Raw genomic sequence first — 12,617 nt, 5'->3', positions numbered from 1 at the left:
AAGACATAAATATGAGAAATTTGTAGAAAATAATGCAAAGCCAAATATCATCCAGGGCTTAACTGAGTACCTACCACTGTAAATTCTTTGCAAGTTCAGGATTGATGGATTAATACCAAGACTGCCCTCCTGAAAATAAATATGCAGGAGGAATTTAATCCCAAAGTATGTTACAAAGAACATTTGGTCCATGAGATACTAAAACTAACAGTGCACGAGAGTGCTTCCTATCTGCAAAGTATTAGCAAAGCCTTTTACGTGTGTGTATTTAATCCTCACAACAACCCCCTGAGCTACAGATAACATAAATATCCCTGTTTCTTTCGAGTTGGGGAAACTGCAGCTAAGAGATACTAAGCCATTTGCATATGGTTACCTTGTTAATAGGTAGTAGAGCCAGAAACGAAACCTGGGAAGTCTGATTACAGACTCTTTTAAACCAATAGCTATTACGGGGAAAAAGGAGGTTCCAGAGTTAAATAGGACTTTTGGCTACAGGAATTCTCAGATCCTTTACTATGCTTAGGTATATTGCAAACATTTATAAAAGCAGCATTTTGACAAGTATACCTGACCTCGTGATCCTCTTTTTTTAGCCAAGGATCTCCCAGAATTAGGCATTTTTAACACAGACCTTGGGAAGTACAAAAGTGGAGGGTCCCCAGTATCATATGTATTCAAAGAAGCAGAAGGGACAAAAGGACGGGGTTGGATACAGTCCTGAGCTGGGTCATTGGTGCCCCGTGGAACACATAGGCTGCCCTCTGCCCAGAGCCTTGCACTTTCTCCTCAGGTTCAGGCTGCCATGATGACAAGTCCAGTGTCCATTTGAGATGGTTCATTAGACTTTCGTTCTTCCTACTGTTAGCGTGTATTTATCGAAAACAAACAAACAGTTTTTTGAGCTTCTTCTGCAAGCCAGGTACTGAGCTCAGTGGAGGTCAAAAAATGGTCATCTTAACAGTGAGGTTCGCTGTGCCATGGAGCTGTAACTGCAGGACGCCAAAGAAAGGGCCTGAGTTGTCGGAGCCAAATCTCTACTCTACATCCTTTTATCTGTGGGGACAGGCAAACACTTTAGCTGAACTAAGCCACAGTTACGTTAAAAAAAAAAAAAAATTACTGAAATAATAATATCACTGCTCAGGATTTCACTGGGAATAAATGACATCACACATACACATATCAGGCCTCTCTCAGGGTTCATTTTTCTGTGGCTATTTAATGGAGATTAGATACTTCTTACCGGCACCATGAAGACAAGAAACCCTCAGATACATTAATTTTCATGAACTGGTCCCTCTGGAGCCTGTCAGGGAAAGGAGTAGATCAGCACTGAGTCTTACCCTGTCTTGCTGCCGCGAGGCCAGTTACACAGGATGAGAGTTCCAGGGTCCACCAAAGTGCTGGACATCCAGAGAGGTGATCTCTTCCACTTCCCACCTTCTGACGGTTTATTTAAAGTTTTCACACACACACACAAATCTGAACACTTAGAATGCAGAAGAGAAAGGGAGAAAAGGGCTAAGATAGTATACAGACTGTAGAATTGGACCCTGAACCCTCAATAATATTGAATGAATTTCCCAAATGCCACACAGCTTTCTTATTCTTAACCCCACACTCTGTGAGCTGGGATTTTATCTCTGGTTTAGCAGAGAACCCACCAGGGTTCTTAGGCTCCCTACAAATCCAGCCTAGGACTTCTCAGCTTCCCAAGTTGGCCTGGGGGTGACTATGGTGCATGCTGAGCATGTCCTAACTTGAACCATTTGCAGTGTTCACTTTTGAAGAATGAATTACATGTAAGGAAGGGGATGGTGGAAGAGTCAGGGCCAACTTAGCAGCCAGAGCCAAGAGATCTGAGGCTGGGCTCCTTCCTACCCAAGGAGTTCAAGTGGGCAATAACAAAAGTAGGACTTCATCTCAAAGTTCCCACCAAGTGCCACGCACATTACAGATACTATTGTAAGAACCCTAGAAAGTAAATGTTTTTCTCCATTTTGTAATGAAGTAGAGTGATGAAGTCACTTGCCTATACAGCTAGTAAGTTACAGGGCTAGGATTTTAATCTAGGTCTTCTAGACTCTAAAACCAGCTCTTCTCTATACTGTGAAGATCATTCCCAGCTATAGCCCAAATGCGAGAGGCAAGAGCAAACCAAGTTCAAGGCCAAAGGCAAGGCCAGAGACCAGGTGTGGAATGGAGGGCAGAGCCAAGAGCTCAAAGCTGATCAGACGTAGGGACTTGGGGGGTGTGGGGAGATGCAGATTGGGGACACTCTAGAGGGACCCAACAAGTGCCATGAACATCCTTGGTGTGTCCAAGATCTTGCGTTACCTTCAGTCAGTGTGTGGGGTATGGGCACCGGCTTTAAAGGTCAAGCAGACGAACTGGCACAGCTGAAACCCCCCACCCCTGTGTCCCCTAGCAGCTGGTGACGTGAAAGGTGAGCGCCCCTGGGGGGATTCAGGCCACCCAGGAAGGAAGGGCTTGGGAGCTGGAAGTGTGTGCAGAGTCCCAGAGCAACATCTCCAGATTTCAGAGTAGTGGGTACTCATGGGCTTTGGAGTTAGACAATCCTGGGTCCAAACCCCCCCCACTATTTGCCAGCTGCGTGCCCCGGGGAAGCTACTTAATTTTCTGAGTCTGTTTCTTCATTTATGAGATGGAAACAATAATAGTACCTAGACTTGTTACGTGCTCAGTAAATGTTGGCTTTACTCTTAGTCCCAGGTCCATGGTCTAAGGCACCAGCAGAGAAAACACATCTCTCCTTAGGGCCTCAGATTATTAGCTGACCTCTTAGTACCTCGGATCTGTGGCTCCCAAGGGTGTGGACCTTTTTCACCCTTCTCTCCTCACCCCTTTCCTTTTTTAAAATTATATTTCTGTGCCACCAAAGAGTAATCTTTAGATGCCTCGTTGCATTTAGCAGTTAAGCTGTGCTTTTATCCTTGGCAGAGAGAGTCACACTCCAAACATAACCAGATCTGTTAGATTTTAGAATCAGGCTGACTTGGTCCAAATCCCAGCCCTGCCACTGTTTACCTAAGTGGCCTGGAGCAAGTTAATCTGTGCTTGGTGTTATTCATCTGTGATACAGGACTAGTAAAACCTACATCCCAGACAGGTTGCGAAAGTAACACGTGCCAACCTCTGCTGTTGTCTCCATGTGGTTCCAGGACTCCCCTTCTGATGGGAACATAATCAACACTTGAATATGGATAATGGGGGATTCCATCACCTCTGGATCTCAGGCTTCTTTGAAGCCTCTAGACCTTCTCCCCGCCTGGCAGCAGTGGATTTCACTGCCCCCCCCACCCCTTCAGCAGAGAAAACCACCCATCCGCTCTCGGTGGGGGGCTGCCCTCCACCTTTGGCCAGCTTTACATCACCCCACCCCCAAACCCCAGCATCTGTTGCCCAGACAGTCAGCTGCCAAGCTGTGCCCAAGTCTCTCCCTGGGTTCATTTGATATGTTGCCACTTTGTTTTGGAAGAAAAGCCAATATCAGTGCCGGACCCTGGGGAGGCAGATTCCTGCCTCTGCCAGCTGCCAGCTGTGTTCTGTCGGTCATCCTGCCCTCGGTGTTCCAGGTGATCCCGTTACAGAGTGTCTCTCACCAGACAGCTGCCACTGGGACCCTGTGGAGGCACGGATGGCAAAACTCCAGGCTTGCTGGGGACCAGGGACATGCCCTGAGCGCAGCTCTGCAATTCTGCCGAAAGGCTGGTGGTCATGTCTGCCTTTTCCTGATAAGGGTAATTACTTGCCTTATAACAACAGCTAGATGCTCCAGATCTACAAAGCAGAGAGCGGGGCAGGGGAGGTGTCATTCCCTTTAGCAAGCGCTTACTCTGTCCTGGGCGCTGTAGGAGGGTTTTAGTCATGCTGACATTCCTGGCCATGCAAAAAAGGCCTTGTTTTGACTCCTCCTTAACTGACAAAAAAACAAAAGTCACAGGGGTGTCACTTTTAATCCTCAGGACAATTGGCAATTTTACCTGCATCCTACATATGGAGAAACTGAAGCTCAGAGAGGTTAAATAACTTGTCTGTGGTCCTATGGCTGGAAAAGGAGCAGAATAGGAATTCAAAGGCTATTTAACTTTGGAATCCATGACGTCACTACTTAAGAACAGTGTAAATGCCAAGAGTTTAAGCAGTGTCTGAGAGGCAGAAAGGAAGTGGGCTTGGTATTCTATTTGTTGCTCTGACCAAGCTGGGAGTAGTGGTCATCAGACAGGAAATCTGGGTGATTCCTCTGCCCCCTCACCCAGTCTGTGTTATGAAAAACAACCCCCAACTCTTACCTTCCTCAAGGAGATGAGGTGACAATAAGTGTAATGCGAAGTTTCCATGAAGTTTTGTTGCATTTGCCCACCTCAGAAACAGTGTATCTCAGAAAAAGTTTGGATCAGAACTTGCAAACTGGTAGTCTGCAGGCTGAGTTATCCTGGGAAGATGTTTTGTTTTAACCTGCAGTATTTTTTCTTTTTAAAATGTCAGGTTAATTGCTATCATTTTAAAACTAGAACTCCAGATAGTTCATATAGAACCCCAGATTTCTGAATCATCTTGCAAAACCAGATCTCGCAGCCCCGGGCCTCTGTCGCCATCTGACCACCACTGACTGAGTTGTGCAGCGGCTGCTTCCTTTGATGAGAAGGGGCTTTCTAATTTGCTGCAGTCCTCACCGCTCCCTATTACTCTGTGTCAAGGAGTGCCAGTCTCCCTGGATCATCGCCCACCTTCTACCAGTTTTCTTGTATTAGAGATAAGAGGAAAAGGAACTTTCTTGGGCTCTAAAAAGTGGGAAAAGTAAAAAAGCAAGAAGGGAGAGTGCCTGTTTCTATCTAAAAATAAATATTTCTGCGCGTTTATCTGCACCAAAAAAGATATAACCAAAGAAACACACCTGGCCCTCTTTGTTCATTTGTTTGGTCTTTTCGTGGTTGTTGGTGTTTGAATTTAATGCCGTTTTGGCCACTTTTTCAGACACTGTCCAATGCAACTGCCCACACAGAGCCAGGCATCTGCAGGCTGGCCCAGAAGCCCGGGTCCAGGACTGCTCTCCAGCCTCACACGTGTGCTCGGGGCCTGCCAGAGCTTCCCCATCATGGCTTTGTTCCCTTTTTCCCTTTCTCTAGGTGTTCCCTTCCCAAAGAACTTCCTGCAGATCTGCAAGAAGATCCTATGCCGCCTCTTCCGGGTCTTCGTCCACGTCTACATCCACCACTTCGACCGGGTCATTGTGATGGGCGCGGAGGCCCACGTCAACACCTGCTACAAACACTTCTATTACTTCGTCACTGAGATGAACCTCATAGACCGCAAGGAGCTGGAGCCCTTGGTAAGTGTCACTGTGCAGTGGCGGCACCCAGGTCCCCCCCAGGAGCTCAGCCACTTGTCACAGAACACTGCCTCGCCTGTGCAAACTGATGGCCAGCTCCTAACCAGAGGATTGCAGAATTGGACAGGAGTTAGAGGTCAGCTAAAGGGCAGGAGATGCCAAGATGTGCGCGGCCATCAAACAGAGGTCTTACATTTCTCCCTGGGATTGCCATGGTTTGGGCCAGAGGAAGTAGCTTTAATTCTCAGCTCCAAAACCAGTCACCTATTCACTTAACCCCTTAAATGGGCATCTTTGAGCTCTATGTCATCTCTTACACTGTTTTCCAAAGAAGGTAAGAAACGTTTCTTCAGTCAGTGAATAAATATTCAGCACGTACTGGGTGGCACCTGCTAGATACACAAAGTCAAGTTAGACTATTTTTGAGTAACTTTTACTCCAGAGATATAGAGAGAGGTGAGCCCAAGATGAGAATACAGTATCATGGGGACTTTGCTTTTCATACTGAATCTCCTGCAATGCAGTTTTAATGGAATATATGAGAATCCAGAACACTTGGTTAAAAAAACTTTACTATTATTGTTTGAGTGGGGAGTCCTTTCATTTTCTTTATAGGCTGTCCTTACAGTAGGACTCAAATTGTGCTTTGGAAGTCAAGGGCCCCTAAAAGCCCTACATCTTTTGTGACATATATCATATTATGGTACCCTCATCACAGCTATCCCTAGCAACTCTATCTAGTACCGTCTTATCCAGTATAATCAGTGCTTTATTGTAAAATCATGCTTTTTTCCTGAAACAGTTAAAAGTGGCAGTTTTGCTAAATATAAGTGACAGAGCGACTAAATTTCATCCAACTCCATTTGAACAATGGCCTGAGCACAGGGGCCAGACCGGTCTTTTGCTAGCCTGTCTTCCTTTCTCTTGATGTACATGTTTTTAAATTATAGGTTTTTAAAATTATTTATGTATGGTAAGGCCAACAGATCAAGAGATGACTGCCAAAGCAGCTCTACTCCAATAAAAATGAATTAAAAAAAAAAAAGAGAGATGACTGCCATTGAAAAGATAGTTTGTTTTACTTACAGATCCCAAGAGAAGGGGGTATACCATGGCATGAGGACCACATGGGGAAGGACACAGACTGGTCAGGGAAAACACAGGCAGGAGCCTTTGTTGTGGTTTCCCTGGGAAGGAATGGGCGAGGCAGTGTAAGAAGGCTAAACATGGACTAATTTGAGTAATTTCAGCAGGTTCTGGGGCAGGGGGTCTGCCCCTAGCTGGTCACCTGGTGCTATGGTGATTAGGGCCAAGGGATTTTAGCCCTAAGAGTAAGAGGCCATAGCGGAGGTGGTTGGGGGAGTGGGCTCTGGATTGGTTGGTTTGTATTGATTGGTGAGTAAACAGCTCAAGGATGAGTTGTCTACTATCTCTAGAAATTGGTCAGCCCTGGAAGGGGCAATCCCTCCATTTTCAGCAAGGCCCCAGATATTAAAGAATCAAAACACAAAAGACATGTTTAATACAGTAGAGTGCCTGTATCTGGCAAAGAAGATGTTGGGGAATTTTATATATCATCTTCAGAGTTTCTCAACTTGAAATCTATAATTACGCTTTGAGAATACATGGCAAAAAAACACATTTTTTCTGTGTGTCACTCAAGAGTTGTGGAACAAAGCAAGACTCGCTGGGTACAAGTGAGATATATCATTGGCTAAAGCATTTATTTTCTTCATTTTCTTTCACAACCACTTTCTAGAAAGCTCTTGGCAAGAACTAAGTTGTCTCTGAATTCAGTTGGACGAGTAGTGTGGAAAGAAACTAAAATGTATCATGGTGAGGTTTTGCTCATTTGTCTTGTATAAAGGCAGTTGTGGGTAAACAGAAAAGGTTGTGCAAACAGCAAAAGGGAGTTAAAGGCCTGAAAGGAGTTGATAAAGCTAATTTCAGAAAATGTTAAGGACAGAGTGGATAGGGGCAGGTGAACAAAGATGGTGGAGAAAGCACTCTGATCTCCAGGAGAACATGGGTCCTGCTTCTGGGGAGTTTGGTTCAGTTGCTTTCAGTTGACATGTTCAGGTGGAGGGGAGACACCTTCCCTAAAGGTCCACTGGAAGGAAGAGGCTCTCCTCAGCACTCAAGTTTGGGTTTCTCTGAGTTAAAGGAGCAGAAACATCTGATGGAGAGAGCTGAATGTTAATTTCTTCTCTACGTACGGAAGCATGAAGGCCATTGTAGGACAAAGCCGAGTGTAAGTTAACAAGTAGAGAAAGCCTTCCTTTGCCATCAGAGCGCTCTCAGTTACAGCGGACCCTTGAACAACATGGGTTTGAACTGCACAGGTCCACTTATACGCTATATACTGCATTACTGCACCATCCAAGGTTGGTTGAATCTGTGGATGCAGACCCGTAGATACGGAGGAAACTCAGTCATGGAGGGCCCAACTATAAATTATACTCGGATTGTCAATGGCATGGAGGGTCGGGGCCCCTTACCCCCACGTTGTTCAAGGGTCAACTGTATTTTCTACGACTGAAGAAGGGCCCCAGGGGTTCTAACACCTGGCAGTGCCAGGAACTGACCTGAAGTCTGAGTCACAGAAAGGGCTGGAACAACCCAGTTATTCTATCAATAGATAAGAGCCTGTTTCGGGGGATGGGGAACAAACTATGCTTGGATTAACCAGGAATTATAACAGTAGGTGTGAGCAAGAAGGGATATCGTTTTTTTTCCCAGAAGCTTATAGTTCTTTAAATTTTGCTTGAAACAGCCTACCTTTATGTTTTGTTAATTTTAATTACAGGGAGTTTAATTTCAATGCTAGTACATATTAATAACAAGTGCTTTTAATGCTTGACTGTCTGAAATTATGTATTCATTTTACACAAATCAAAACCTATAAAGTAACAGAAAAAGATATTGAGAATGTTTCTGAAGACAGTCATTATCTTAGCACAGTTCAATGTCCACTAAGAATATTGCACTGGTGGATTGTTATTACTGAAACGAGCACTTTCAACATTGAAAGTGCTGGAATACCTAACTTCCAAGTCTACTATTGCAGTGCTGTAGTATTAAAATCAGTCATATTATATCAAATCAATACATATGTATTTGATTTGCATATATCAAGTACCCTATATATGCAAGGCAAGCTGCTCAGATGTTCTAATTGTATAAGAAAGATAAGCTTTTGAGAATTGACGAATGCAGTCTAAAAAAATATAAAATAATGACTGTCACTCATCTTTGGTCCTTGAAGGATGATGAAGAACTTGGGCATTTGGCTTCCTGTTCTAGTACCTTCTTTAGAATCTAATGCAGCTAGGGGCCAGAAGGGCAGCACTTGTCAGGCCAGTTTCCTTTTGAGCATCAACAGCTCCAGAGTCGCCACACCTCCAGTGGGACATTCCCGATGTCACGCCTTGGGATTCCACAGTGTAGGATGCAGAAGCCCCACCTCACGTTTCTCTCCGCCATGTTCCCGCCACGCACAGCCATGCTCCTCAGCCTGCCCTGTTACTTTTGTCTGATGTTGGCTGAGTGCCCAACACACTGGTTGTGTTGAGGGTACAGCACCCCACAAGGGCAGGAGACACAAGGCTCAGACTCTCTGGGTTCGAACCCTGGACCCTTCATTCACTAACTCACGATTTCGAGCAAGGTTTTTCAAAGCCTCATTTTACTCATTTGTAGAATAGGTATAATAATAGAATTGTAAAAACTAAATGGGTTAGTCACACGATAGGTGCTTAAGAAATGTGGGCTGTTAAGTGAGATAACAAATGTACAGTGGCTGTCCTATAGTAAGCAGAGGTACCCTAATTCTCCCTTCCCCAGCTCCCATGGCCTTTTGCCATCTTGGGGATCCCCTAGGTAGCCTTGTAGCAGATATAGTTCATTGTATTTGTATTAGTGTCTCCCACAGGATTGTCAACTCTTTGAGGGCTGGGAGTAAATGGGACATATGCTTGTATTGCCTATGTTGCCAAGTACCTAATAAATGCTTAGTGTGTTTTTGAATCCGGAAGAGTGCTTTGAGGATGATCCCCATTCAAAGGGATTACACCCTAGTCATTCCTTCTTTGGTGCCACCCTCATCTCAGAACGTGCCTGCAGACCTCCACTTATCCACAGTTGGAAATAAAGCTTCATGCTATCGGATTAGCAGTAGAGATTAAAAGCAAAATAAGGTGCAGAGCAGTAAAGGGACGCATCCTCAGCCTCAGGCCTGACAGAGAAAGCTGGGACCCCGGCTCCGTCAGTTCCCTGCTCCAGATTCCAACTACATCACCTAGGAGGATGTTGAATGCTCTCACACTGTCTGTGTGTCCTGGTGGGCCAGGTGTACAGTGACCAAACCTCCCAGATTTAGCACAGAAGAATCCCATGTCTTGGGAAAACTCTGCTCCTGGCAAACGGGGACAGTTGGTCACCCTATCAGGCCTCTGAGGGGGGATACAGCTTGGAATTCAGAAGCTGGGAAGAGGTCACCCTGGCAGCCCAGTGAGGAAGGCCAGCACGTCCATCTGTCCACAGGGTTTGCCTCATGGCTCCCGTTGGGACCTCCTGGTCAGCAGCAGCCTGGGAACCCAGAGAAATACATGATTTCATTTGGTCTCCAACAGGGAGGGGGAGGCTGGAGCATCAACAGACACAGACGTGACAAATGATCTATTTTTCATGTAAATGCAACAGCTGAAGATGACTTGAACTCGAGCAAGTTCACAGTTGGAGAAAATGAGCCCAAATGATAATTAGCAAATGAGCCAGGCCCTGATTGAATAAGCAGGCTGTTGTTGGCCCTGGGCAGCCTGGGAGTCAGCTGACAGAATGGAGCTAATCAGGATTATCATTAGCAAGCACAGAGAGCAGCAGTATTTTGTTAGCCTTTCACTAAAAACAAAAGCAGATTCAGAGGGCTGTTAGCGCTACAGAAGCTGGCGAATAAAGAGCAGATGAAGGAGGAGGAGGACGAGAGAGGTTGGTGAGGCAGGGGAGGAAAGACAGGAGAGTCCTTGTTCACCCTAAGGCACCTGCTGACCCCTGGGTGACCTTAGTCCAGCAGTTTCACCTTCTCTCTCCAGGGATCCATTTCCTTATTTCTAACAATGAAAGTGATTATACCATCACCTAGCTTGTAGAGGTGCTGCCATGAAACCAAATGTTAGCACAGGGCTGTTCGGTTACCTTATAGCAGGGCACTTGGGCCACAGGAGCTTTTTAATTAAGTCAGTGTTTCTCATTAGGGCTCCACACACCAGCTGCATCAGAATGTCCTGGAAGTGGTATTTTAAACTGTGCGTACCCGGGCCTCACCCTGGATACACCAAATCAGAATTATTGAGGTTAGTGCCTAGTACCAAGCACCCTTGGTCTGCATCTCAAACTTCAGTGTGCATATGAACCACCTTGGCATCTCGCCAAACTGCAGCTTCTGATTCGGTACCCCTGATTGCAGCGCAATTCATTTTGCTCCCAGGTGATGTCAATGCTGCTGGTTCCCAGACCACTCTCTCAGGGGCACGACTCTACATGACAATTACTCTCAAATTTGAAAATTACTATTGTTAGCACATCATCCCTTCTTCTCTAGGATGGGGGTGGTCAGCTCAGTGAGGAGGGAAAGTAAAGCAAAGAAGAAAAATCTACGGATCAGCACCGGCCAAGAGTATTCCTCAAAATGTCAGTCCCGAGTAATCAGTGAAAACAGTTTTTCTTTTCCTGATCAAATGAGTTTTCGAAATGCTACATCATCTCCACCCCTGAAGACTCACGATGGACAATCATAGATCAAAGGCCTTGCGAAGTCATCCAGTGAAGAAACTGGTTCGGTTTTGTGTAGCGCCCCCTGCCCCCCATTTAGCTGCGTTTGGCTGCTGAAATCTTTTTTCTTTTGTCATCACTCACTGACATCTTATGGAGATTGTGATCTGTGGAACAAAGCGGGGACAGTACTATTCAGCTCTGTGATGTGTTTCTGGATTTTGAGTTTTCCCTCCGTGCCTCCACCCCGGCCCCAGCCGTACACTCCCCACTGCTGCATGGGGTGAGGAAGAAAGAAGCCTTGGAGAGGGAGATGGGAAGAAAGTGAGACTCCTCATACGGGAGGGCTTCACGGAAAGAAAAGTAACTCAGCCTCGTTCATCTTCGCTCCTCAACCCCTCCCACTTCCCTGTATGACACCCCATCACTGAGTGTTTACCTGTGCCTGGCATGCACACATTTTCAAGAAATAAAGGATAGCTCCATTTCTTGAGTTCCAGGTGTTCCCTTACATTCTTCACGTAAATTGTTTCCTCTGTTCCCCACACTTATTACCTTTACTTCAAACAGGTGTGGTGGGCAGTTTCTCAACCTCCCTCGTTATTCTCGTTACTGACATCTTATCACGCCCAAGCTTCCCCTCCTCCCCCAGTTTGTAGGCAGTGCCTGCTGGCTAATGATTGAGGTTCATGCACCAAATGATTTTAGGCTTCAGCACCAAAACCACTGCTTGAAAACTGGGTACTTTAGGGCCAGATGGAAGAACAACAGTTTGCAGACCAAAGACTTGGAAAGCCTTGTCTCATAAAGACCCAGCACAGCCCATCTAAGCCCAGGCGTATGATGACCTTGCGTTCCCGTATGAGGTGGCCAGGTCATGCCCACGCTTCCCTTGGAGACGCTTGGGTGAGTGCAGTAGCCAGGATTGGCCAGAGCAGGTCAGGACTGTGAAAAGAAGCAGAGCCTGTCACATGAGCCAGAGCTGCTCCCCCAAATAGCCAGCAATGAAGAGCCATTGTGGGGCTTTTGAAAGGATCTTTTCTTTTGAAACACCATCTGTGCAAAGGCCTCTGGGCTGCTGCTTGTCAGGCGGGTTCTTTCACTTCCAGCCAAATGGTTCCAACATGGACACAGGCATTGAAGAAGAAAGAGCTTCAGCCTGTGAGTCTGAAACCTGGCAGTTTGGCCTTTACAAGGATGCTTCCACTATCATGCTACCACATTCGTTGTCTGATGCTGAGCAAGGCATTTAATATCTCTGGACCTCAGTCTTCCATATATGAACGAGATCATATCAAGAGTCCCCCCAGCTTGACTTACTGAGACTATGATCTTTGACATGGTGTGTCAACAGCCTTATTGTCTTTGGCCCAAGGTGACTTTCCTTTTTGCTTAGTGAGGCCTTCATGAATTAAAGCCCACCATGCCAGCAGAGTGGGTATACCTGGCACAGAGGGTCGCTGGAGTTGAGTTTGCATTCGTGGGACTTTGT

The 12,617-nt window shown here is 45.9% G+C and overlaps 2 protein-coding genes across 6 annotated transcripts in view; one reads left to right on the top strand and one right to left on the bottom strand.

The window, feature by feature from the left end:
* MOB3B (MOB kinase activator 3B) overlaps positions 1-12,617 on the top strand; it is a 256,664-nt gene that overhangs the window by 175,336 nt on the left and 68,711 nt on the right. For 2 of the 5 annotated variants that reach the window (XM_082467616.1, XM_082467614.1), the window contains exon 3: positions 5,154-5,356. The exons of 1 other annotated variant lie outside the window; for it this stretch is intronic. In XM_082467616.1, coding sequence (XP_082323742.1) covers positions 5,154-5,356 — 203 coding nt within the window. Of the gene's footprint in view, positions 1-5,153; positions 5,357-7,115; positions 10,602-12,617 lie in introns of those variants that run through there. 2 more of the 5 variants (XM_082467615.1, XM_082467613.1) reach the window with 2 other exon arrangements.
* IFNK (interferon kappa) overlaps positions 1-12,617 on the bottom strand; it is a 219,328-nt gene that overhangs the window by 168,405 nt on the left and 38,306 nt on the right. The window lies entirely within an intron of this gene.

The sequence above is a fragment of the Balaenoptera physalus genome (assembly GCF_965194825.1).
Source record: "Balaenoptera physalus genome assembly, chromosome: 7".
NCBI classification, from domain to species: domain Eukaryota; kingdom Metazoa; phylum Chordata; class Mammalia; order Artiodactyla; family Balaenopteridae; genus Balaenoptera; species Balaenoptera physalus.
The sequence above is the reverse complement of the archived record's forward strand: the minus strand, read 5'-3'. Positions and strand labels throughout refer to the sequence as shown.